The 27,973-nt window shown below is 46.0% G+C and overlaps 1 protein-coding gene across 5 annotated transcripts in view; it reads left to right on the top strand.

The window, feature by feature from the left end:
• Positions 1–27,973, top strand: part of LOC105477165 (F-box protein 10) — a 67,711-nt gene that overhangs the window by 21,411 nt on the left and 18,327 nt on the right. For all 5 annotated transcript variants that reach the window (XM_011733539.3, XM_071078028.1, XM_071078031.1 and 2 more), the window contains 4 exons: positions 13,623–14,213; positions 17,802–18,635; positions 24,337–24,486; positions 27,431–27,567. In XM_011733539.3, coding sequence (XP_011731841.2) covers positions 13,629–14,213; positions 17,802–18,635; positions 24,337–24,486; positions 27,431–27,567 — 1,706 coding nt within the window. In that variant the 5' untranslated portion in view covers positions 13,623–13,628. Of the gene's footprint in view, positions 1–13,622; positions 14,214–17,801; positions 18,636–24,336; positions 24,487–27,430; positions 27,568–27,973 lie in introns of those variants that run through there.

Raw genomic sequence — 27,973 nt, 5'->3', positions numbered from 1 at the left:
AAAAAGAAGGAACCTCAACCACTACCTCATACCATGACAAAAATTAATTCATGATGGATCATAGAACAGTATGTAAAAGTCAAAACCACAAAGCTTTTAGACAAGAGAGTATATCCATGACTTAGAAATTAACAAAGCTTTCTCAGAGCGAAGAAAATAATCATAAAAGGAAAGAAATGGTAAGTTAGACTTCATTAAAATTAAAAACTTCTCACCAAAAGATTCCATTAAGACAATGAAAAGGCAAACCACAGATTGGAAGAAAATATTCAAAGAACATATATCTGGCAAAGGACGTATAAAGAAGTCCTATAATTAAATATAAAAAAAAAATTAAAAATAGACAAAAGGACCGGGCTCAGTGGCTCACACCTGTAATCCCAGCACTTTCGGAGGCCAAGGTGGGAGGATCACCTGAGGTCAGGAGTTTGAGACCAGCCTGGCCAACATGATGAAACCCCATCTCTACTAAAAATACAAAAATTAGCCAGGCATGGTGGTGGGCACCTGTAATCCCAATTACTTGGGAGGCTGAGGCGGGAGAATCACTTGAACCTGGGAGGCAGAGGTTGGAGGTTGCGGTGAGCCCAGATCGCACCACTGTACTGTAGCCGGGATGACAAGAGCGAAACTCCGTCTGAAAAAAAAAATAGACAAAACATTTGAACAAGTACTTCAAAAAGGAGATATATGAGTGGCCAATAATCACATGCAAAATATCTCAACATCGTGTGTTATGAAGAAAACGCAAATTAAAATCAAAATGATATACCATTACATACCCACCAGAATGATAAAATTTTAAAAACCAGCAACAGTTGGGCATGTTGGTTTGCTCCTATAATCCCAGCACTTTGGGATGCCGAGGCAGCAGGATCACTTGAGCCTGGGAATTCGAGGTTGCAGTGAACTATGATCACAACACAGCACTCCAGCCTGGGTGACAAAGTGAGACCCTGCAAAAAACAAACAAAAAACACCACAACAAATGTGGAGCAACTGTGCTGCTTATTCTTTCTTGGTAGGAGTGTAAAATAGTATAGCCTCTCTGGGAAAAGAACCTAGGAATTCCACTCCTAAGTACTGACTCAAGAAAAATTAAAACATGTCCACAAAAACACTTGCATAAGAATATTCACAGCAGCATTATCCATAATAACCCCAAACTGAAAGTAATTCAGGTTTCCATCAAGGAGAATTAATTTTTTTTAAACTGTTTTATATTAACACTTAATACAATGAAATACTACTGAGCAGTTAAAAAGTGAACTACATGCAATGAAATGAGTGAATCTCAAAATATTATGCTGAATGAAAGGAGCCTTACACAGAAGAATACATACTGCATGATCCCATTTATATGCAATTCTAGAACAGACAAAACTAATCTGTAGTAGAAAATCATGATAATGGGAATTTGAGGAGATAAGAGAAAAAAAAACAGTGGTTGCCTCTTGGGGTTGGGGTTGGAACTTGACAGAAGAGTCATGAGAGAACTTTCTAGGGTATTCCATTTCTTGATAGGGAGTTGTATTGCACATACGAATGCATTTGTCAGTTCTGCAAATACACACTATGGTACATCCATAGCACGGAATAGTCCTCAGCATCATAAACTTTTGATGCACACCTCAAGTAGGATGAGCCTCCACTGAATTACACTGAATGAAGAAAAGCCAGTCTCAATAGGTGACACACTGTATAATTCCACTTATATAACATTTTTGAAATGATACAATTTTAGAACTGGAGGACAGATTAATGGTTGCCATTAATTAATTCTGTTAGGGACAGAAGAGAGGAGGCAGGATGGAGATGTGTATAGTTACAAAAGGGCAACACAAGGGATCCATATGGTGTTGGAACCATTCACCATCTTTACTGGTAGTAGATACACAAAGTTACACAGGTGATAAACTTGTATAGAACTTAATACACATGCACAAGTGAGTACAAGTAAAACTGGAGAAATCTAAATTAGATGTTGGACTATATCAATGTCACTATGCTAGTGTGATATTATACTATAGATTTGCAAAAGGTTACCATTGGGGTAAACCAAGCAAAGAATGCAAAGGATCTCTATTGTTTCTTATAACTGCATGTGAATCTACAATTTTCTCAATGAACATTTTTTAAAGACAGCTTCTTAAAGAAGCTGTTATGCTATCTTGACATACCACATAGCAAGGAAGCTATCAAAGGGTACAGGGGTTGTGCCAGAAGGACTGAGGAACCAATGTGGGGCCAAAGATAGCTTTGTTTGAATTTTAATAAAAGTAGGTATTTCAAAGACGTGAAACTCATAAAGTACGTTTTAGTCCATGACTTCATAATAATAGTTTTAAAATATACACTTGGCCAGGCGCAGTGGCTCACTCCTGTAATCCCAGCACTTTGGGAGGCTGAGGCAGGTGGATCATGAGGTCAAGAGATTGAGACCATCCTGGCCAACATGATGAAACCCTGTCTCTACCAAAAATACAAAAATTAGCTGGGCATGGTGCCCCGTGCCTGTAGTCCCAGCTACTCGGGAGGCTGAGTGAGGAGAATCGCTTGAACCCAGGAGGCAGAGGTTGCAGTGAGTCAAGATTGTACCACTGTACTCCAGCCTGGTGACAGAGCAAGAATCCATCTCCAAAAAAAAAAAAAAAAAAAAATATATATATATATATATAACCTGAATTCCTGAATTGTTCACTGCTGGTCTGAATATGTCCCCCCAAAATTGATGTGTTGGAAACCTAATCCCCAATGCAATAGTGTTGGGAGGTAAAAGGTCATAAGGGCTCTTCCTCATGAATGGAAGGGTTTGTGGGGATGCATTCTCCATTCTTCTGCAGTGTGCAGACACAGATTTTTATCCCTCTTGCTTTTCTACCTTCCACCATCTAAGAACAGAGCGAGGACGTCCTCACCAGGTGCCAGCACCTTGATCTTGGACTTCCCAGGCACCAGAACTGTGAGAAATAAATGTCTGTTTTGTTTTGTTTTGTTTTTTTCTTTTTTTGAGACGGAGTCTTGCTGTGTCATCCAGGCTGGAGTGCAGTGGCGTGATCTCAGCTCACTGCCAGCTCTGCCTCCTGGGTTCACACCATTCTCCTGCCTCAGCCTCCTGAGTAGCTGGGACTACAGGCGCCCGCCACCACGCCTGGCTATTTTTTTTTGTATTTTTAGTAGAGATGGCATTTCACCGTGTTAGCCAGGATGGTCTCAATCTCCTGACCTCGTGATCCACCTGCCTCAGCCTCCCAAAGTGCTGGGATCACAGGTGTGAGCCACCGCGCCCGACCATAAATGTCTGTTCTTTATAGATGAGTCAGATTCAAGAATTCTGACACAGTTGCACTAAACAGACTAAGACATAAATTGGTACTGGAGGAGTGGGGTGTTGCTATAACAAACACCTAAAAATGTAGAAGCAACTTGGAAACAGATAATGGGTAGAGGCTGGAACAGTTTTGAAGCAAATGCTGGAAAATACTTCATTGACATGAACGCCACATTAAGGGTGGTTCTGGCCAGAGCCTGGGGAAAGAAGGGATATAGGGGAAGCCTCATTCTTCTTACAGATTACTCGAGTGGTTGCAACAGTGAAGACTAGTCTGATGAGGTCTCAGACAGAAATGAGGAATAAGGTACTGGAAACTGGAAGAAAGGTTATCTTTCTTATAAGGTGGCAAAGAATTTGGCTGAATCAATGTCTGTGTCCTAGGACCCTATAGAAGGAGAAAAGAGAGAAAGCTAGGAAAGCTAGGTGATTTGGCAGAAGAAATCTCTAAGCAGCAAAACATTCACAATGTTGCGAGACTGCTTCTAACTGCTTATAGTAAAATGGGAGAAAAAAGGATTTAAAGACAATTTATAATTAAAAGGGAAGCAGAACACAAAGATTTGAAAAACTCTCAGTCTGGTTATGTAAAGAATTTTTAACATGGTTTAGAAGAGAAAACCAAGGGTGTGGCCAAGTGACCATTTGATTTTCAAGGCTGCTTCTGCCGTCACAGGCCTTGAATGCTAATGCTATGAGGGCAAACCAGCTTAAAGGGACAGGCCCAAGGTACTCTTGGAACCTTGGAGCTCATTGCTTAGGGATGTTTCAGGCCTCTGTTCCCTGGTCACCCCACTGGTGGCTCAAGCAGGCCCAGGTGTGGCTGGGCTACAGATCCCAGGGCACAAGCAGTCTACCTTGGTGCTATCCCCGTGGGGCTAACTGTAGACTTGCCGAGTGCAAGAGCTGTGGAGTCATGTGTGCCTCTACCTAGATTTCAAAGGATGCTGCAGGGAGCCCCTATTTGGGCTCCAAGTAGAGTGACCTAGTGGAGTCTTGGAAGCAGGGCCACTAGCACATAGCACCAGCCTGGGAAAGCCACAGGTATTAACTGCAAACCTTCAGAACTGTGTGGGCTATTATGTCTAGCAATGCTGTGGAGGCAGGGCCTTCCAGGGCCTTGGAGACCCAGCCCCCAACCCATTGTGTCCAGAAGGTTGGACATGGAGTCAAAGAAGATTATTCTCCAGCCTTAAGATTTAGTGTTGTTTGCCCTGTTTTGGACTTACTTCAGACCAGTGACTTTTTTCTTCTTGTCTGTTTCTCTCTTGCAGTGGGAATGTCTATCCTGTGCTATCCCACCATTGTATTTTGGAAGCACATAGCTTGTTTGATTTTACAGGCTCACAGCTGGAGGGGAATTTGCCTTAGGATGAATCATGCCTTGACTGTCATCCGTATCTGGTTTAGATGAGACTGTGGACTTAGACTTTAAAATTGATGCTGGAACAAGTTAAGACTTTTTGGGGCTATTGGGATGGATGCACTTTGCATGTGAGAAGGACATGAATTTTGAGAGCCAATCACTTTCAGAGAACAACAGGGAACCCATTCATTATCTTGAAAACTGAGAAATAGGCTGGGTGCAGTGCCTCATGCCTGTAATCGCAGCACTTTGGGAGGCTGAGGTAGGTGGATCACTTGAGGCCAGGAATTCAAGACCAACCTGGCCAACATGGGTAAACCCCATCTCTACAAAAACTACAAAAATTAGCTGGGCATGGTGGTGGGCGCCTGTAGTCCCAGCAACTTGGGAGGCTGAGGCAGAGAATCGCTTGAACCTGGAAGGCTAAGATCATTGAACCTTCCGTGAACCTGGAAGCCAAGATCACGCCACTGCACTCCAGCCTGGGCAGCACAGCAAGACTCTGTCTCAAAAAAAAAAAGAAAAAAGAGGCTGGGCACGGTGGCTTATGCCTGTAATCCCAGCACTTTAGGAGGCTGAGCTGGGCCAATCACTTGAGGTCAGGAGTTTGAGACCAGCCTGACCAACACAATGAAACCCCGTCTCTACTAAAAATACAAAAATTACCCATGCATTGTGGCAGGTGCCTGTAATACCAGCTACTCAGGAGGCTGAGGTGGGACAATCACTTGAACTTGGGAGGTGGAGGTTGCAGTGAGCCAAGATCATGCCTCTGCTCTCCAGCCTGGGCAACAGAGTGAGACTCTGTCTCAAAAAAAAAAAAAAAAAAAAACCAAAAAACGGAAACAAAACAAAAGAAGAAAACTGAGAAATGAAAGGAAAGCATCAAGCTGGCTCTTCCTGTATGTACTGTGCCACTGGATAACCAAATAGTGGATGAATAGAATTACAAAATCTCCTTATAAAATTATTTCAGCTAATCAAAGCCAAATGAGTTTTGATGGGGCTTGGTTTTTGTTTTGTTCTGTATTGTTTTTGGTGTTCTTTGGTAAATTAAGAGCATTAACATTTCGTTACCACCAATGAATTGCTGGATAGAGGCATTGAGCACCACTGGCTACTAACATCAAAAAAGAGACAACCAGAAATGTGGCTCCTAATAAAAAGGTGCAATGCCACTTGTAGTGTTGCTAAAGGGGTTGAGCCTGAGTTTGAGCAAGCCTCTGGATCCAGCTGCCAGCATGCAGGAAGTGCAGGTGACAGGAACAAGTGAACTCTCCTTCAAGTAATGCGTACTGTCAGCAAAATTCAGACCATGAGAAACTCTGGTCAGATGAGTCAGGGTTTTCAACAAATAAATTGTAAAGAAAAGATAGAGGGGAACCGGCAGATGAAATGAGAATCAAAAGACCTATCAAAGCCACAAACTTGGCCGGGCGCGGTGGCTCACGCCTGTAATCCCAGCACTTTGGGAGGCTGAGGCAGGCGGATTACGAGGTCAGGAGCTCGAGACCATCCTGGCTAACACAGTGAAACCCCGTCTCTACTAAAAATGTGAAAAAATTAGCCGGGCGTGGTGGTGGGCGCCTGTAGTCCCAGCTACTCGGGAGGCTGAGGCAGGACAATGGCGTGAACCCGGGAGGCAGAGCTTGCAGTGAGCCAAGATCCCGCCACTGCACTCCAGCCTGGGCGACAAAGCAAGACTCCTTCTCAAAAAAAAAAAAAAGAAAAAGAAAAAGCCACAAACTTAAGGACAAAACTAAAAACTCTGGCCTCTAAGGATGCATAATGAGGTGATAAAACCATAAAGAAATGCTCAGATGTGAATTCTACACAAATCAAGACTGAACTTACTTTTTGAGGAAGGGTTGGAATGGGGGACACAGAGAGGCTTTTAGGGCACTGGCAACATTTTGTGTTTGATCCAGGTGGTGGTGAACAGGATACTTGCCTTGTAAAATGATTCCCTGAACTACACATTTGCTTTGTGTGATCTGTGTTTTGTTTCACGTTTAAAATGTTGGCTAGAGCTGTTCTCCGGGTGCTATAGGAGCCCAGGGGAGTCACTTAATTTCTGAGGGGAGAGGATAAGGAAAGGTCCTCTGAAAGGTATTATTGGGAAGGCGAGGGTAGGTTGGGAGCAGTGTCAGAGATGAGGCTAGAGAAAGACAAGCTCACAACTGATCTTCTGTACTAGGCTTGACCCAGGACTCCATGGGGAACCACTGAGGAATTTTAAGCCAACAAGTGACAAGATCAGATTTGTATTTTAGAAAGATCCCCGGGCACGGTGGCTTACACCTGTAACGCCAGCACTTTGGGAGACTGAGGCGGGCGGATCATGAGGTCAGGAGATCAAGACCATCCTGGCTAATACGGTGAAACCCCATTTCTACTAAAAATACAAAAAATGAGCCGGGCATGGTGGCACATGCCTGTAGTCCCAGCTACCCAGGAGGCCGAGGCAGGAGAATCGCTTGAACCCAGGAGGCAGAAGTTTCAGTGAGCCAAGATGGCACCACTGCACTCCAGCCTGGGCAACAGAGGGAGACTGTCTCAAAAAAAAAAAAGAAGAAGAAGAATCTGTCATAGTAATCCAAACCAAAGAAGTAATGCAGGGACAGGGAGGTTAGTGAAGAAAGTATTGATAGGAGAGATTGCTTAAGGAGGCAAAAGCACAGGACTTCAGAGAATATTGCGTAGAGAGGGAGGGAAGGAGGGAGAAAAGAAATCAAGGAGGTTTCTCTAGTTCTGTCTTGGGCAGCTAGGTGGAAAATGATGGTGTTATTATTAACCCAGGAATACAGTACAGGTGGTGGAGCAGGGATTGGGAGAGATGATAATATATACTATTTTAAAAATGGAGATGATGTTTACATGCAATGATATGCACAGAGCTGAAGCATACAATCCAGTGAGCTTTCTATTTTTTATTTTTTATTTTTTGAGATGGAGTCTCGCTCTGTCACCCAGGCTGGAGTGCAGTGGCACAGTCTTGGCTCACTGCAACCTCTGCCTCCCAGGTTCAAGTGATTCTCCTGCCTCAGCCTACCAAGTAGCTGGGATTACAGGCACGCACCATCACGCCTGGATAATTTTTGTGTTTTTAGTAGAAACGGGGTATCACCATGTTGGCCAGGCTGGTCTCAAATTCATGACCTCAGGTGATCCACCCGCCTTGGCCTCCGAAAGTGCTGGGATTACAGGCATGAGCCACCGCACTCAACCTCCAGTGAGGGTTTTTTGATGTATGCACCCATATAACTAACACACCAGTCAAGATATAAAACATTTCCTTCACCCTGAAGTTCCCTTGTAACCCCTTCCAGTTAATCTCCACCTTGCTGGCAAGCACTGTTTTGTTGTGTTTGTTTTTTGAGACAGGGTTTTGCTGTCGCCCAGGCTGGAGTGCAGTGACACCATCAGCTTATTGTAACCTCAAACTCCTAGACTCAAGGGATTCTCCCACCTCAGCCTCCTGAGTAGCTGGGACTACAGGTGCACACCACCATGCCTGGCAAAACTTTTTTAACTTTTTTGTAGAGACAGAGTCTTGCTATGTTGTCCAGGCTGATCTCAAACCGGACTCAAGCTGTCCTCCCACCTCAGCTTCCCAAAGTGCTGGCATTATAGGGGTGAGCCACTGTGCCTGGCCTAAGCGCTGTTTTGATTTTTATGACCAAGGCTAGTTTTGTCTTTTTTGTTTGTTTTGTTTTGTTTTTTGAGATAAGTGGCTTGCTCTGTCACCCAAGCTTAAGTGCAGTGGCTCAATCCTGTTTCACTGCAGCCTTGATTTCCTGGGCTTAAGTGATCCTCCCACCTCAACCACCCTAGTAGCTGGAACTACAGGTGTGCGTCACCACACTCAGCTAATTTTTTGTTTTTTGTTTTGTTTTTAGAGATGGGGTCTCAGCATGTTACCTAAGCTGGTCTCAAACTCCCAAACTCAAGTAGTCCACCTACCTGGACCTCCCAAAGTGCTGGGATTACAGGCATCTGCCACTGCGCTCAGCCCCAGCATATTATTTTTGAGGTTCATACATGTCCTTGTCTACATCAATGGTTTATCCCTTTTTATTGCTGAATAGTACTCGGTCATACAAATACACCAGAACTTGTTTATCCACACTTCTGTTGATGGACATTTGGGTTGTTTCCAGTTTATTTGTTTTACTATTATGAATACAGCTGCTGTAAACATTCTTGTCTAAGTCTTTGTAAACACCTATTTCCATTTATCTTGTATAAATAACTAGGAGTGGAATTCCTGGGTCATAGGATAGGCCTGTATTTAACTGTAGAAGAAACTGAAACACTTTTCTAAAGTGATTCTAAGGCCAGACGTGGTGGCTCACACCTGTAATCCCAGCACTTTGGGAGGCCAAGGCAGGCGGATCACTTGAGGTCAGAAGTTTGAGACCCGCCTGGCCAATATGGTGAAACCCTGTCTCTACTAAAAATACAAAAATTAGCCAGGCATGGTGGCACGCACCTGTAGTCCCAGCTACTTGGGAGGCTGAGGCACGAGAATTGCTTGAACCTGGGAGGCAGAGGCTGCAGTGAGCAAAGAGCATGGCCACTGCATCCAAAAAAAAAGAAAAAGACATCTCTAGGAGTTACTCCATGATTTCTCAACCTATTAGTGAAGGTCTTTTGCCAACTTTGTTTTGTTTTGTCTTTCACTATGTCTTCTCCCCTCTTATTAAACTGTCAGCAACTTGAGCACAGAGACCATGTCTTAATCCCGATTTATTAATATTTTCTCTTAGGATCTGTTACATAATAAGGCTTAATAGATGTCTATCGGATGAGTGAACGAACAAAATTAAACACAGAAGTTAAGTGGAAAATTAGAATAATTTTCATAGCAGGTGATCCCTACTACATCCGATGAAGTCTTGCCTTGAACATGTGCAGCCCAGCCTTCAGCCTAGGAACTGCCCCTCCTCCCCCACCCCCTCTGTGCTATTCAGTCTATTCTGGTACCTCGCCTCACAAATGCAAGCCTCTTCAGCAGCACAGAACTCAAATCTGCCTTCCTGGTGGGACTGCCACTCTGCTTGGGCTCCATCTCTTTACACCATAGTAAGAAAGTGCCTCAGAATGAACGCCAGGATGTTCTTGGCACTCACCTTCTATGTTTCCTTTCTTTCAAAACTCAGTCTTTTTTTTTTTTTGAGATGGAGTTTCGCTCTTGTCCAGGCTGGAGTGCGATGGTGTGATCTCAGCTCACTGCAACCTCCGCCTCCCGGGTTCAAGCGATTCTCCTGCCTCAACCTCCTAAGTAGCTGGGATTATAAGTGTGCACCACCACACCCGGCTAATTTTGTATTTTTAGCAGAGACAGGGTTTCACCATGTTGGTGAGGCTGTTCTTGAACTCCTGACCTCAAGTGGTCCACATACCTTGGCCTCCCAAAGTGCTGAGATTACAGATGTGAGCCCCCGCACTCAGCCAAAAGTCACAGTCTTGAGCAGCTTACTGTTCAGTGCCTGAAAACACATATTCACTTGCCTCATATATTTTGTCCAGCTTTATAGTTGTTTATGGCAGGAAGGGAATATCCAGTTTCAGTTATTCTGTCATGGCCTGAAGTGGAAGTGAGGGTTCCATTTTGGACATGATGTTCAGTTTTTGGTATCTATGGAACATCCAGGTAGAAATGTCCAAAAGAGAATTGGATATTCACGTGTGGAGCTTGAAAGATGATTGGGGCTAGACATTTGGATTTTGTAGTCATGCATTTCCAGTGGTAGTTGAAGCCAAGGGAATGGACGTGAATTGCTCAGCTACAAAGTGGATAGAGAATGAGTAGAAGAACAATTTTCTCTTAAAAAGCCTGAACGGCCAGGCATGAGGCTCATGTCTGTAATCCCAGCACTTTGGGAGGCCAAGATGGGCTAGATCACAAGGTTAGGAGTTCGACACCAGCCTGACCAACATGGTGAAACCCCATCTTTACTAAAAATACAAAAAAATTAGCTGGGCATGGTGGTGCACACCTGTAACCCCAGCAACAGCTACTCAGGAGGCTGAGGCAGGAGAATCACTTGAACCTGGAAGGCAGAGGTTGCAGTGAGCTGAGATCGCGCCACTGCACTCCGGCCTGGGTGATACAGCGAGACTCTGTCTCCAAAAAAAAAAAAAAAAAAAAGCCCAAGAATGTATAACTAAAGAAATAAATGAAGAACAGGAAACATCAGTGTCATAGAAGCTGCCATAAATAAACTGGTGTCCATCTTGGGGAGTGGCAGATGCCAACTTTTCTCTCTTAGTAAAGTCTCACTGGTGATCATTAGAGAAGAACCTACTCACCTGGGCTCCAGTATGAATCTGCAGAATTAAAGCCACGCCTGTCTTGAGGAAGCTCAGCATTTCTTCCAGACATAATCATACATTTGTGCTCCTAGCCTTCTTGGGGCTTAGATAACTGACAAGTATGATTAGCATTTTCATAAAATTGAGAGGATACCCAAGGCCCTAGAGAGGTCAACAATTTGATGAAGGTCAGTTGTTTCTAGTCCTACTTTATTTATTTATTTATTTATTTATTTATTTATCTATGAAATGGAGTCTCACTCTGTCACCCAGGCTGGAGTGTAGTGAGGCAGTCTTGGCTCACTGCAACCTCTGCCTCCTAGGTCCAAACGATTCTTCTGCCTCAGCCTCCCAAGTAGCTGGGATTACAGGTGGCCACGACCACGCCCAGCTAATTTTTGTTTTGTTTTGTTTTGAGACAGAGTCCTGCTGTGTCGCCCGGGCTGGAGTGTAGTGGCACGATCTTCACTCACTGCAACCTCCACCTCCCGGGTTCAGGCAATTCTCCTGTCTCAGCCTCATGAGTTTTTGGGACTATAGGCACACGCCCCGAAGCCTGGCTAATTTTTTTGTATTTTTAGTAGAGGCAGGGTTTCACTATTTTGGCCAGGCTGGTCTCGAACTCATGACCTCAGGTGATCCACCTGCCTTGGCATCCCAAAGTGCTGGGATTACAGGCACGAGCCACTGCACCCAGCCAAATTTTTGTGTTTTTTAGTAGAGACGAGTTTTCACCACGTTGGCCAGGCTGGTCTGGAACTCCTGACCTCAGGTAATCCACCCACCTTGGCCTCCCAAAGTGCTGGGATTATAGGCGTGAGCCACCATGTCCGGCCATTTTTCTAGTTTCTACTTTCTAGTTGTCTAGGGACTTGGGTTTCAGACTTGGAAGTTGCTCTAGGTCATCTACTCGGTCCCCTTGTTTTTTAAGTGGGAAAATTGACACTCATAAATGAGAGACCTTGAACTAGGTATAAAAACAAGTAAATGAAGCCAGCTTACATTATCAGGGATATCTGATGGCATTCAAAGGGCAAGGATAAAGCTGGGCTTTGAGAATAGACTAGAGCCATGACCTGCAGTGCTATAGAAAACTGGACGCCCCTTGCTTCTGCCCTTTTCTCTGCTTTTTTCTGTGTCTCTAATTTATTCTTCTCTCAATGTAGATCAGCTTCTTCTGTCTTTTCTCCTCCTATGCCCCAGCCTGGGGAAAATGATCACCAGAGGCTATTCCTGAGTTTATAGCTTAGGAAAGAGGCCACTCATTCCCCACCATTCAGGAATGAGGCCAGCCTGATTCTAGAATTGCAACTCCTGTTCTCCTGGGAAAGGTCTCGATGGCCCCTTTAGAACCATCCAGAGTCCAATCAGTAGCCGTCAAGGGGTCGGGGATCCTTTGTTCTACACACACATCTGCTGGGAGCCTTACCTCTATAATCATGTGATTTAAATCACTGGTAGGGGAGAAGAAGATTTTCCAGATAAAGCAATAGGTAGATGGCTGGGCAGCCAGCCCATAGGGGTTCAGAATAACCAATTAACTGCTCAGGATAACCAATGGCAGAGCCAGGACCAAAACCCACAGCATCTGATTCAGCAGTAGTCTTTCCTGGGGCTGCCCCACATGGGGAAACAGTAATTACTTGATCTGGGAATGAGCAGAGACAGACAGATGGACAGTCACTGCCTCAGTTCTTTCCTAATAGTATGAAGAGATAGAGGTCTCTTCCCTGAGAGTGTAGGGGATCCAGAGCTCTAGGAGCCTAACAGCCAAAGGTGTGTTCCCTCTTAGGAGTCCAGACTCTTCTAGTTGCAAGTCATAGAAACCCAAATCAAACCAGCTTGAGCAAAAGGGGGATTTAGTAGAAAGCCATTAGGATATCCTACAAAATTGAAGGAAGAACTGTACATTCTAAGATATCTTTAAGAATCTGGAATCGGTGCTATCAGGACACACACACGCATGTGCTCACCTTGTTTTCTTCCTCTTTTTAAAGTGTCATATTTCTGTTTGGCTTTTATACCACAAAGTTTCTTCCACACGGTGGTGAACCTGGTAGTTCTGGAGTCATAGCCTTATAACATCTGACCATAGAGAAAAGAGAGTCTTCCTTGCTAATTCCAGGTAGAAAAATCTAGAGTAGGATTCACATTGAAAGGATGGGTCCTCTGACTGGCTGGGCCTTGTTTATTTGCTCACCCTTGGGCTCAGGAGATGGCAGGGGGTATTTTAAGAAAAGTACTGGAGGCCGGGTGCGGTGCCTCACACTTGTAATCCCAGCATTTTGGGAGGCCAAGCCGGGCAGATCACCTGAGGTTGGGAGTTTGAGACCAGCCTGACCAACATGGAGAAACCCGGTCTCTACTAAAAATACAAAATTAGCCAGGTGTGGTAGTACATGCCTGTAACCCCAGCTACTTGGGAGGCTGAGGCAGGAGAATCGCTTGAATCTGGGAGGTGGAGGTTGTGGTGAGGCTGAGATCGTGCCACTACACTCCAGCCTGGGCAACAAGAGTGAAACTCCATCTTAAAAAAAAAAAAATTTAAAAGGGGGACTGGTAAGTAGGGTAGACAGAGATCTCTTTTGTTTTGTGTCTGTCTCCTAGGTGACCATGGAGGCTGGTGGCCTGCCCTTGGAGCTGTGGCGCATGATCTTAGCCTACTTGCACCTTCCCGACCTGGGCCGCTGCAGCCTGGTATGCAGGGCCTGGTATGAACTGATCCTCAGTCTCGACAGCACCCGCTGGCGGCAGCTATGTCTGGGTTGCACCGAGTGCCGCCATCCCAATTGGCCCAACCAGCCAGATGTGGAGCCTGAGTCTTGGAGAGAAGCCTTCAAGCAGCATTACCTTGCCTCCAAGACATGGACCAAGAATGCCTTGGACTTGGAGTCTTCCGTCTGCTTTTCTCTGTTCCGCCGGAGGAGGGAACGACGTACCCTGAGTGTTGGGCCAGGCCATGAGTTTGACAGCCTGGGCAGTGCCTTGGCCATGGCCAGCCTGTATGACCGAATTGTGCTCTTCCCAGGTGTGTACGAAGAGCAAGGTGAAATCATCCTGAAGGTGCCCGTGGAGATTGTAGGGCAGGGGAAGTTGGGTGAAGTGGCCCTGCTGGCCAGCATTGATCAGCACTGCTCAACCACACGCCTGTGCAACCTCGTCTTCATGCCAGCCTGGTTCTCACCCATCATGTATAAGGTGGGTGTCCACATCAATAGACGGCCTTTCTAGTCCTGACCCCAGGGGCTTGGCCTCTTTTCTGGGTTTTTAATCCCTTTTTTGGTTGGAATTGAAAGTTAGGAGTTATTATTATACTCCTACTCCTCTGAGGGCTGAACCAGTTGAGAAACAGGCACAGTGATCAGTAGAGCTCAGAATTCTGCTTTATTCCTGGTAAAGCTGTATTTAAAAATGGCTTGGGCTTGGAACCAAAATTCTTTTGCACCTCTTCCCTTTCCAACTGGACCAACTGGAGCCACCAGTGGAGCAGCTAGGCGGGAAAGCCGGGTTCTGGGAGCATGCCACTTAGTGACAGGAAGCAGAGAGCACATTAGCTGCTCATGGAGGCAGGCCCGAGCGAGAGCCACAGAGGAAAAAGGCTATACAGGACTAGTCACCTTCAGCACATGAACCCCACACCCTGTATGGGATCAAGGGAGGGCAGGCTTTTACCATGATTTGCTAATTCTCAAGGGCGATGGTGAGAAGGTCAGGAAATATTTGTCCAACACATTCCTTCTGTGAACGCAGAGCCAGAAGATGGTTCAAAGTAAAGCAGGTATCCAGGTGTTGGTAGTTCCTGGAAGAACAGTCTATAGCTTATACATTGCCTAGAAACTTGGATTATGTAGGCAGTCAATTACATCGCTTTCCTGCCTGCTCATAAAAAATAAAAGATTTTTGGCCGGGCGCAGTGGCTCACACCTGTAATCTCAGCACTTTGGGAGGCCAAGGCAGGTGGATCACCTGAGGTCAGGAGTTTGAGACCAACATGGTGAAACCCCGTCTCTACTAAAAATACAAAATTAGCAGGGCATGGTGGCAGCAGGAGAGTAACGCAGGAGAATCGCTTGAACCCGGGAGGCGGAGGTTGCAGTGAGCTGAGATCCTGCCATCACGCTCCAGCCTGGGGAACAAGAGTGAGACTTCGTCTCAAAAAAAAAAAACGGCCAGGCGCGGTAGCTCAAGCCTGTAATCCCAGCACTTTGGGAGGCCGAGATGGGCGGATCACGAGGTCAGGAGATGGAGACCATCCTGGCTAACACGGTGAAACCCGTCTCTACTAAAAATACAAAAAAACAATTAGCCTGGTGTGGTGGCGGGCGCCTGTAGTCCCAGCTACTCTGGAGGTTGAGGCAGGAGAATGGTGTGAACCCGGGAGGCAGAGCTTGCAGTGAGCTGAGTCACTGGCCACTGCACTCCAGCCTGGGTGACAGAGCAAGACTCCGTCTCAAAAAAAAAAAAAAAAACTATATATATGTATATATATATGTGTGTGTGTATATATATATAAAAGATTTTTTTAAGTATATTGTCATTATTACCAATAACAATTGTCTCTCATGTTTGTAATGATCCTTATACCATTGGTCATTTATAACAGACATATGTCATATGCATGCCATATGCCTTATAGCCATTATCTCATGGGTTCCTCTCCACATGTCTATGAGATAGGTAATGTCATCTGATTTTATAGATGAGGAAACGGAGGCTCAGCAAATTGTCATATCAAGGTCTCAGACTTAGTAAGATCCAAAGCCTATTCATAATCTAAGTGACTTTCCATCTGTCACCTCATTGGACCCCCACAGCAAACGTGTGTAGATGAAGTAGATGTGGTATCCCTATTTTGCAAATGAGGGCTACTGAAGCTCAGAGATGGTAAGTAACTTTCTCAACTGGGTAATTAGGGAAGTTAGATCCCAAATTCAGGCCTTCTCATCTAAATGCTTATAAAATTACATCATGCTATGTTACCTAAAAGCTTAAAAGCCTATGTTTTAGCCCTAGAGTATTTCAGAAGAACTGATGAACTTCCCGGTGCTGCTCTGCAGGCCCAGAAGGAGAGTTTGTTTCTGGAAAGAAACAATGTTCCAGACCCTTCACATTTTGTAATGCATTTATTCTTAGAGTAATATTTTGATTTCAGCCTCTACTTCTCCCTCAGAAGTACAACCATAGATCCTCAAGGGATGAGGCCTGGCATTAGACTTGTTCGTAGCCTGCCCTCTGGCTTAGTGCTTAGCATATAACATACGTTAGTTAGTATTCAGTCCGTGATTGTTTTTCAACTAAAGCAGGCACGGGGGCCTGGGATGGTCTTGCCTGAAAAATGCAAAGGCCAAGGCGATTTCACAGCAGTTTTCAGTGACTTCCAAGGAGAACCTTAGCAGTGGCTCTGCATCTTCAGAGAGCTGGCTTTTATCTTTAGAGAGAAAATGGATTTAAATAGCAAGGAAAAATTAGGTTAGCCATAAGGAAGAACTTAGAGAAGTTAAGGGGACTTAAATTCTGGGACAATCTATCAAAGATCACTGCTAGAGAATTTTAAAAATTGTTCAAGGGGTAAGTACGTCTGGATTATTAAATAGAATCATGAGATAGTCCCTCATTTGATGGTTCAAATACATCTGATGAAATACGTGTGAAATCCAGAAACAGGTCTTTTTCAGGAATAGAGAGTGAATGGGCCTCAGTAAGACTGCTTCTCAGTCGGGCCCAGAGAGCCAAGGGGGCCAAATGAATTAGGCAGGAGAGTTCAGCACTGCCCCATCTCCACCCCAGACTCTTGAGGACACTCTGCTCCTTGTGTCCCTGACCCCAGATGATAATAACTGACTTTGACTGAGTGCCAAGTTTGTGCCTAGCATGGTGCTTTGTGAACTAGTGAGCCCCATGCTGCAGACAAGGAAACTGAGGCTTAAAGAGGTGAAGTCATTTGTCCAAGATAACACTTGCAGTCAACCCCCAGAGCCCATGCTTTTTTTTTTTTTTTTTTTTTTTTTTTTTTTTTTTTTTTTTTGACACTGAGTCTCGCTCCGTCGCCCAGGCTGGAGTGCACTGGCGGGATCTCGACTCACTGCAACCTCTGCCTCCCAGGCTCAAGCTATTCTCATGCCTCAGCCTTCCAAGTAGCTAGGACTATAGGCGCATGCCACCACACCCGGCTAATTTTTGTATTTTTAGTGGAAATGAGGTTTCACCATGTTGACCAGGCTGGTCTCGAACTCCTGACCTCAAGTGATCTGCCCATCTTGGCCTTCCAACGTGCTGGAACTACAGGCATGAGCCACCACACCTGGCAGAGCCCATGCTTTAAACTACTGTTCAATGCTTCCTGGCAATGGCAGTATACTTTGTCCCCTCTCTTTAGAGACATATTTTGCTGTGCACCACATGCATCAGTTGCCACACAGAACTCTTTGCCAGCACATGTGGCCAGGCCTCTCTCACTGCCTGTCCCAGCCCTGGTGCATGGCTTGAGACTTGAGGTTTTAGGAGGAGTCATGATGCAGTGTGAACTTCTCTGCCATCATCTACTTGTCTCCCTTCCTTTGAGATTAGAAGGATGGAGGTGCAGGCAGCTCCAGTTTCCCTCCCTCTCCGATGCAGAGCAGCTCCCCAGTTTGTTTTGGGGACAGCTGACGTCCAGACCCCAGTGGGGAGGGGAAGATGATCAGCAGAACAAATGGCCTTTCCATGTTCTACCCTCCTTAAAGGGCAGCTAGAGTCCAAAACAAATCTCATCCCTCTTACAGCCATTTTCTTCTTTTCATTCCCCAGACAACATCAGGTCATGTCCAATTTGACAACTGCAACTTTGAGAATGGGCACATCCAGGTCCACGGTCCGGGTACTTGCCAAGTGAAGTTCTGTACCTTCAAAAACACTCATATCTTCTTGCACAACGTGCCCCTGTGTGTCCTGGAAAACTGTGAATTTGTGGGCAGCGAAAACAACTCTGTGACTGTTGAGGGCCACCCATCTGCAGATAAGAACTGGGCCTACAAGTATCTACTAGGGCTTATCAAGTCCTCACCCACTTTTCTCCCCACAGAGGACTCTGACTTTTTAATGTCCCTGGACCTAGAGAGCCGGGACCAGGCCTGGAGCCCAAAGACCTGTGACATTGTTATCGAGGGCAGCCAGAGCCCTACCAGCCCAGCCTCTAGCTCCCCAAAGCCAGGCTCCAAGGCTGGCTCACAGGAGGCAGAAGTGGGTAGTGATGGTGAAAGGGTGGCCCAGACCCCAGACAGCAGCGATGGAGGCCTGAGTCCCAGCGGTGAGGATGAAGATGAGGACCAGCTGATGTATAGACTATCCTATCAAGTGCAGGGCCCACGCCCTGTATTGGGGGGCTCATTTCTGGGCCCACCTCTACCAGGAGCATCCATTCAGCTGCCCAGCTGCCTAGTGCTGAACTCACTGCAGCAGGAGCTGCAGAAGGACAAGGAGGCCATGGCACTGGCCAACTCTGTGCAGGGCTGCCTCATCCGCAAGTGCCTCTTCCGCGATGGGAAGGGAGGCGTCTTCGTCTGCTCCCACGGCAGAGCCAAGATGGAAGGAAACATCTTCCGGAACCTGACTTACGCAGTGCGGTGTATACATAATAGCAAGGTGCTGTCATGACTTTAGATTGGTCAGGGGGCTCCTGGGACTATGTGTAGGAAGGGTTTGATGGGGCTATTTTGCATTTTAAAAATAATTTTCTTTAAACTTATTCACACACACTTGACGTCATGTCCGTCATCTGATTTGGAAAGGGCAGAAACAATTTTTCTCATTTCACAGAAAGAGAGGCCCAGAGAGAGAACGTGGTTTACTCAGGGTTACATAGCAAGTTAGGCAGAATTGAGACTAGAAATGCGGGTCTCCTGCCTCTTTTCACTAAGTCACACATCTCACCCATGTCGGAGTAGGAGAAACAAAGTCTTTGGCCTGAATAAGAGAAAATTCAGGGAGATATGATTACTGCCTTCACTCCAAACTGGAGTAGGGTTGTTGAGAAGGCTTCCCAGAAGAGGAAATGTGTGTGCTGGGTACAATGAGTACAAGGTCCAGAGAAAATTGGACACGTGATGAGAAGGGGTGGAGAGTGAGGGTGTCCCAGCAGCAGGAACATCCTGTGCCAGGGCCTGGGTGTGAGGTTGAATTCAACCATGCAGTGGGGATAGGTTGAAGGATGAAGCTGGGGGTGAGTAAAAACTACCTTACCCAGGCCTGGAATCCCCCTTAAGACATTTGGACCTTATGCTAAGAACAGTCCTAGCCACTGCTGCAATCGGCACCTTGTATGTGCTGGGACTTAGGGCACCACAGGACCATCTGCAAATCCTGTAAATGGCTGATGACAGGAAGGCCTTCCGAAGGGAAAGACAACCCATGCAGAAGAAAGCATGGCATAGCACCTAGGTTCGAGTCTCACTTCTCCACTAACTCGCTGTAAACATGACCTTCACTTCTGTAAAATGGAAATAAGCATCCCTATTTTTCTCCTCTCACTGGCTGTTGGAGGTCCCATGCCGGAAGTACTCAAACTAAAGAACATTGTACAAAGGTCACTCATGAGTGTTGCAGGCTTCTAAAATGGTTCATAGCAATCGCATTTTAATTAATTTAAATTTAATTGTGTTTTCCCCAGCCCACTTCCAAAGAGGATTTCAGGTGATGTTACTCTGAAAGCATAATGCAAGACTACTGTACACAGAATAAAAGAAAATGGCCAAATAAAAAGGGAAAGGTGATATAGCTTTGCTGTCGTGAGTACCATGATGAAAGGATCTGGTTGAAGCCCTCAAGGAAGGCATTCTTCCTTGCATAGTTATTGAGAATAAGGCTTTCTAGTTAAATTCTGGCTCTGCCCCTTAAGTCCTGTGGACTAATGTTACTACCTTTCTCCAGGACGTGATGAGGATTAGCTAAGGTCACAAATGTGAAGTGCTTAGCAGTGTGCCTGTTATATAGCAAGTGCTTGATAAATGTTTTAATTGACTTATTTTTTTAAGATTACTGCAGTCCAGTTTGAGAGGCCCTATGATAGAGGTAAACCATGGGTGGCATAAAAGCCCAGAAAAGTGGGTACCTGACCCAGCCTGGAGGAACCACAGATGGTTTCTTGGAGGAATGGTGCCTGGACTGAGCTGCCCAAAAGAAGAATAAGAGTTGGCAGGGGCCGGGCGCGGTGGCTCACGCCTGTAATCCCAGCACTTTGGGAGGCCAAGACGGCCAGATCACGAGGTCAGGAGATCGAGACCATCCTGGCTAACATGGTGAAACCCCGTCTCTACTAAAAATGCAAAAATATTAGCCAGGCGTGGTGGCGGGCACCTGTAGTCCCAGCTACTCCGGAGGCTGAGGCAGGAGAATGGCGTAAACCCGGGAGGCGGAGCTTGCAGTGAGCCAAGATCATGCTACTGCACTCCAGCCTGAGTGACAGAGCGAGACTCTGTCTCAAAAAAAAAAAAAAGTTGGCAGGGTGAAGATGCGAGGCAAAGGAGGTGCGTGTGAAGGCCCAGAAGTGAGGGGAGACGCACCCTTTCACCCTTTCAAGCAAGGCCTTGATCCTTGCTCCTCCGCAGAAGGCTGTCACCTCTCTCTGTCCTCTAGAACATCCCAGGAGGGTAAAGGCTGGCAGGAGGAGCCTGATTGCTTGAGGCTCCAACAGGAAAGGTGTTGGCCGGGTGCTATGACTCAAGCCTGTAATCCTAGCACTTTGGGAGGCCGGGGCGGGCGGATTGCCTGAGCTTAGGAGTTCCAGACCAGCCTGGGCAATACGGTGAAACCCCATCTCTACTAAAATACAAAAAAAAAACCAAAAAACAAATAGCTGGGCACGGCAGTGGACATCTGTAGTCCCAGCTACTCCGGAGGCTGAGGCAGGAGAATTGCTTGAACCTGGGAGGTGGAGGTTGCAGTGAAAGCCAAGGTCGCGCCATTGCACTCCAACCTGAGTGACAAAGCAAGACTCTGTCTCCAAAAAAAAAAAAAAAAGAAAAGTGTCACTGACTGTGATTTTCTTCTTTATGTGTCATAAATTTTAGTTGGAAGTCAGATAGCTCGTGTAGGACAGTGGCGACTGAGGTCAGTAATACTTTGTTTGGAAATGGGCACACCTCTTCTTTTGCCTGGCTTTTCGGGGGTCTATCTAGTTAGGAGCTGAGCCCGTTTGAATTATGGTGATGATAGGATTATCCTCGGCTTCCTGTAGGCTTCAGCTGCCTCCAGCATTACCTCGTGCTAGTTTTCTCCACTTCAGGTCATCCTTTGCACCCGCTCCTCAGAGGTGATCTCTCGCTGCTCTCGCCCTCCCCCAGCAGTAGACTGCCATTATTTATCACCCTGCATGATGGCAGGGTTTCCCTCTTGTCCTGGGTCATCCTTAGTCTAGGTAGGTGCTGTGACTGTGGTCTTGAGAGCAGGACTTTTTCAGTGACCCTGGCTCCTCCCCAGCACTAGGGGACCTCTGATGATCTGGCCTAAGTCGCTTTCCTCCCGACATCCCCAGAGATAAGAGTTTTTCCCCCTGTTTCTCGATGCAAAAGGTTTGTTCTGTAAGAAAATTAGGGGGAAAGAACACATGGGGGGCTTAATGGCTCTCTCACTTTCGTCCCCAGCCTGCATCAGGAGGGTGCTGTCTCCAGTCTCTCATCTGCCCCCGGTTTTCTCCATGAGCACCTAGTGAAGGCCACAGAAAAGTGAACAGGTGCAGCTACTCCGAGAGTTTCTGCACTCACACTAGTTCACAACTGACCTTTAACAGTGTTAGCTGAGTTCTCCTCACTGGCTTGTGTGACACATGCAGCCCTGCATTCAGCAGGGAAGTGCTCAGGCCTCGTCTCCTTGGAGGCGCCTGTCTTTTTGCAGCATTCAGGCTAGCTAGTTGTCCAGCAGCCTCAGCTCTGATGGGTTCCAAAAAAGCTATGTTTGTGTATATCATCTTCTTTCTACTTTCTCCATCCTAAGCAGAAGCTGAAACCTTACAATTTATACTCTTGTTCTACTTTAGTCTTCACAGAATTTTATCTTAATGCAACATATTATTAGTAGCACACAATTTATAATAATGTATTTTATTATTAATCTGTAATTGTTTAAGACAACATAGATAGATGTATTCCAGATTTTTTATATATTATCATGCTTTGGTATCCGTAGGGGCTTGGTTCCAGGATACTAAAATCCACAGATGCTCAAATCCCTTATATAAAATGGTGTAGTATTTGCACATAACCTGCACACATCCTCCCACAGTTCAGTCATCTCTAGATTACTTATAATACCCAATACGATGCAAATGCTATGTAAATAGATCTTCTACTGGGTTTTTTTTTTTTTTGTTTGTTGGTAGGTTGGTTTTTTTTGTTGTTTTATTTTTTTTAATTGAGACGGAGTCTCCACTGTGTAGAGTGCAGTGGTGCGATCTCAGCTCACTGCAGCCTCCGCCTCCCGGGTTCAAGCGATTCTCCTGCCCCAGCCTCCCAAGTAGCTGGAACTACAGGCATGAGCCACCATGCCCAGCTAATTTTTTGTATTTTTAGCAGAGATGGGGTTTCGCCATGTTGGCCAGGCTGGTGTCAAACAACTGACCCCAGGTGATCCGCCCACCTCAGCCTCCCAAAGTGCTGGGATTACAGGCATGAGCCACCGCATCCGGCCTATACTGTTTGTTTGTTTGTTTTAATTCAGTTTTATTTTATTTTTGAGAAGGGTCTCACTCTGTTGCCCAGACTGGAATACAGCGGCGCAATCTCAGCTCATTGCAACCTCTGCCTCCTTGATTGAAGCGATTCTCCTGCCTTAGCCTCCTGAGTAGCTGGGACTACAGGCGTCTGCCACCACGCCTGGCTAATTTTTGTATTTTTAGTAGAAACGAGGTTTCACCATGTTGGCCAGGCTGGTCTCAAACTCCTGACCTCAAGTGATCTGCCCACCTCGCCCTCCCAAAGTGCTGAGATTACAGACATGAGCTACCACACCTGGCCTGTTTTTTAATAAATTTTATTATTTATTATTTTTAATAATGTATATTCAATCCGCAGTTGGTTGAATCCATGGATGTGGAACCCACAGCTATTGGGAGCCAACTGTGCTTATTAAATATAAAAAGAAAATGTCTGGGAGGCTGAGGCAGGAGAATGGCGTAAACCCGGGAGGCGGAGCTTGCGGTGAGCTGAGATCCGGCCACTGCACTCTAGCCTGGGCGACAGAGCGAGACTCTGTCTCAAAAAAAAAAAAAAAAGAAAATGTCATTGGAAATATATCCCTTTATTAGCAGGTTGCTGGGTTATGGTACCTTGTTTGAAGGAGGCTTTGTTATACCAATATTTCTAATCATCTCTTGGTTTGGCATCTCAGTAGTTTTCCACCCGAGGGTGATGCACCATGAAAGATTTAGGATGTGGAAGAACAGGTCTTTGTTTTATAAAGTGGAAGGGAAGGTGGGAGCGGAAAACCTGTGTGGTACCTTATTGTCCATGCCGTCTCAGACAGGTGGATTTTAGTGGAGGTGCATTGGAAGTGGTGGACCTGGAACTTTTTTTCATTAAAAGTAGCTGCACCCTTGACCCCTAGGGAAATCTTCATGCAACCTTAGTGCATGTAGAGTTTGAAGACCACTCAATCCCATCTTCCCCTAAGCGTCCTTTCTATCCCATCATCCCATTGTGCTGCTTGCAGGTTCTGAATACGGAGCACAGGGCCATGCTTCGGTCCAGGTTTTAGTTAAAGGACCAGTGTGGGCCAGGTGTGGTGGCTCATGCCTGTAATGCCAGCAGTTTGGGAGGCCACGGTGGGAGGATCACTTGAGCCCAAGAGTTCCAGACCAGTCTGGGCAACATAGGGAGATTCCATCTCTACAAAAAATAGAAAAATTAAAAACAAAATTACTACAGCCCACATCCATAGTAAAAATAAAAATAAAAATCCAAAAATTAGCCTGTAATCCCAGCTATTTGGGAGGCTGAGGTGGGGAGGATCACTTGAGCCTGGGAGGTAGAGGTTGCAGTGAGCCAAGATTGTGCCACTGTACTCCAGCCTGGGCAACAGAGCAAGACCCTGTCTTTAAAAAAAAAAAAAAAAAAAAAAACCAATGTGAAGACTGTTAAGGAGCCTGCAGGGCAAAGCCAGGCAGGGCCTGGAGATGGCTGTGTCCTGGGAGCACACAACGGGAGCATGGCTGTGCCAGCATTGAGGCGTTTCTCTCGCCTATGGGGTAAATGGCATGGATGAGGTGGTGAGGAAAAGACTCAGGTGTTCCTCCAGTGGTTTCTAAGAAAATATTTGTAACAGGAAAATAAATGGCTTTCTCTTTTCTTCTTAGATCATCATGCTCAGGAACGACATTTACCGCTGCCGAGCGTCAGGCATCTTTCTTCGCTTGGAGGGCGGTGGCTTGATTGCCGGCAACAACATTTACCACAATGCAGAGGCTGGTGTAGACATCCGGAAAAAGTCCAACCCACTCATACTGGTACTTTGTGTTCGTTCCCTATTCAGGGTGACTCTTGGTTTTCAGAAACCTTTTGTGAGGATATTTAAATACACGTGGCCCTCTTGTATTTACATGCTTCCTGTTTGCAGGTGGCTCCTGCTCTGTGTGTCCTTGTGTATTAGCAGTGACTTTGGACAAGTCATTTTCTGGTCATCTCCCCATTAATAAGGAGGAGGACCAGAAAGACAGGAAAACCTCACAGGGCCCTCAGCCCTTGTATGCTGTGGTTGGCTTTGAGTTTGATAAGGATAAAGAGAATGATGTCTGCCCTAAAGACACTTGGATCCAAAAACAAACAACAGCAGCGAACCCCACCAAGTTAGTTTATTCATTTGTATAAAAGCACATTTCGGATATTTAGTTCTGAAGATTATTTGTTTCATGGTTATTGTGAGGCCATATTGAGTTCAATTTTCTACCAGTGTGAAAACCACTTAAAATCCTAGAGTATGTGGCCAATGACATGAGAGCAGCTTCTTTTCTGCTCTGGCTCTTCCTGAGAGGCAGGTTTGGGGTTTGGGGGTTTTTTGTTTTGTTTTTACACAGATTTATGGGGTATGGGAGAAATTTTGTTACATGTGTACTGAGAGACAGATTTCCCAGAAGTTGGGAAATGTAACAGAATTTTTTTGTTTGTTTGTTTGTTTTTTGAGACGGAGTCTCGCTCTGTCGCCCAGGCTGGAGTGCAGTGGCGCAATCTCGGCTCACTGCAAGCTCCGCCTCCCAGGTTCACACCATTCTCCTGCCTCAGCCTCCAGAGTAGCTGGGACTGCAGGCGCCCGCCACTATGCCCGGCTAATTTTTTTGTATTTTCAGTAGAGACGGAGTCTCACTGTGTTAGCCAGGATGTTCTCGATCTCCTGACCTCGTGATCCGCCCGCCTCGGCCTCCCAAAGTGCTGGGATTACAGGCATGAGCCACCGCACCCGGCCTGTAACAGACTTTTTATGGGCTTGAAAAAATAATAGCCACCATTAATACATAATGCTTATTATATGCCAGATACTTTTTTAAGCACTTTGTAGATATTTACTTATCATTTAATGCTTACAGAACCCCGTGAAGAATTATTATTATCCCTATTTTGTAGTAAAGATATAGAGCACAAAGAGGAAGAGGATCCTGCCCAAAGTCCTACACCTAGTGACAGAGCTGGGATTTGAATCCAGGCAGTCTGACTCAAGGGTGATGTCTGAACCCATTATATCTTGACTGCCTATAAAGATACAGAGAGAAGGCTGGGCACAGTGGCTCATGCCTGTAATCTCAGCACTATGGGAGGTCAAGGCAGGAAGATCCCTTGAGTCCAGGAGTTTGAGACCAGCCTGGGCAACATAGCAAGACCCTGTCTCTACAAAAAATTTTAAAAATTAGCCAGGCATGGTAACTCACACCTGTAGTCCCAGATACTTGGGAGGCAGAGGTGGGAGGTGGGAGGATCGCCTGAGTCTGGCACGTCGTGGCTGCCATGACTATGGCATGGTAGTGAGCCATGATTGTGCCACTGCACTCCAGCCTGGGCAACAGAGCGAGACCCTGTCTCAAAAAAAGAAAAAGAAAATACACCCAGCTAGCCAGTGTCTCCTGCCCACCCCTTCCCCTCACTGTGTTTCTGCCACGCAGCTAGTGGTAGATGCATGGCCTTGGCTTAGGAAACTATTGCCCCTCTGGCTAGAGAGATGAGAGGGGTTTGCCCTTCTGAGGATAGAGGGACAGCAGGTGGAGGGGGGAAGGGAGTGGTACATTTTAGTCCTGGTGTTGTAAAAGGGTACGGGGATGGAAACACCACTGTGCACTCCTTTCGGAGCTCTTCAGCCCTGTGCGGGACTTCCCTTAGGCAGTGGTTACCCTGATGAGCCTACCAAGTCCTTCAGGAAAAATCCAGAAAGAGTAAGAATAAGGAGAGTTTGCACACGAAACACTTTAAAACCAACTAGAACTTTATTTCTGTGAAATCGTTTTGGAAGAGATACAGCTAACTTCCCAATTTGCAAAGTATAGAATTGGCCTTCCGCTATAAATTAACAATTAGAGTGAGACAATAGTATTATTCTAATCTAAAAATATTAAGTCACTGTGCAAAAGCAACTAACTGGAATGGGAAAGAGAAAAACTAGGCTTCAGATCTGGCTCTTCCACAAATGTACTTACTATATAATCCTGCACCTGTTTTCCCATTCACACAAAGAGATATCAGAAATGAATATCTTGCTGGGTGTGGTGGCTCACACCTGTAATCCCAGCACTTTGGGAGGTCAAGATGGGAGGATCACTGGAGGCCAGGAGTTCAAGACCAGCCTAGGCAACAAAGCAAAAACCCTGTCTCTACCAAAAAAAAACAAAAAAACCCAGAAAGATATCTGTTGGCATCCTGTAGCTCATACACCTTCTAAGACCTTATGCCCCATGGGACAGCTTGGCACCCCAGTGTCTGCATCTCCCGCTGACCCTTCCTAAATGAGAAAGGACTAGAAGTCAAATGACTCTGACCCCTCTGTGGATGTGGCCCCTTTAGGACTGCACTTGGCCAACATTTGGTTGCCCTGGGGTGCTGCCCTTCCCCAAGAGATGGCCTGGAAGTTATGGCCTGGCCAAATGATTGTGTGTTTGGGGGACTCATTAGAGGCTCTGAAACTTTCAGTAGCCTGCCTTGCAGGTGAAGACCAAGAGCCCTCCTAAGAGGCTGGGCAGCAAAGACTCCAATCTTCATAGTCTCCCTTACAGGTTTTGATGTGTGTACTGGTGCAGGAAGGGCATGGTGGCAGCATGACCCGTTCCCTTTGTCACGGGCTAGGGATCTTAGAGTGACGTCATTTTTTCCACTGTGTTCATCCCGCCATGGCGATGTGGGCGGCAGTTGGGCACTCTGCTTCTCACCGGCATGTCTGATCTGGCTTCTGTGGTGTCTCATTTTCACTTGCAGTGTAACCAGATCCACCATGGCCTTCGCTCTGGCATTGTCGTCCTTGGCAATGGGAAAGGCATCATCCGGAACAATCAAATCTTTTCCAATAAGGAGGCTGGCATTTACATCCTGTACCACGGAAACCCCATCGTGAGGTGTGTGCTGCTGTTTCCCTCCTTCGTCTTTGTTAACCTCCTCCCTGTCTCTCCTCCATTTGAAAACACTCTTTACAGAAACAACTGTACAGATGCAAGCACAGAAGCGACTTCACTCATCATCCCACGCCAGTAACACAGCTGCTTTTGTGTTTATGTGCCCTTCCAGTTAACTCTGTGTAGGCGTTCTATTTGGCAGTCACTACTGAGCACTTTCAACATGGGCAGAGTCTGCTCCCTGGGAGCTTACTCTAGCCTGGAGAAATGGGCACAGAAGTACCCCAAGGCAGGGATGGAACATAGATTTCAGCTCACCTAACAATTTCAGTTAGTTCCTAGTGGTGACTGGAGGAGCTGTGTCAACATCCTGGTGCTGGCCCTGGCCTCAGCACGAAAGCATGTATGG

This window comes from Macaca nemestrina, chromosome 14 (genome assembly GCF_043159975.1).
Source record: "Macaca nemestrina isolate mMacNem1 chromosome 14, mMacNem.hap1, whole genome shotgun sequence".
NCBI classification, from domain to species: Eukaryota; Metazoa; Chordata; class Mammalia; order Primates; family Cercopithecidae; genus Macaca; species Macaca nemestrina.
This window is presented reverse-complemented; position numbering and strand designations above follow the sequence as displayed.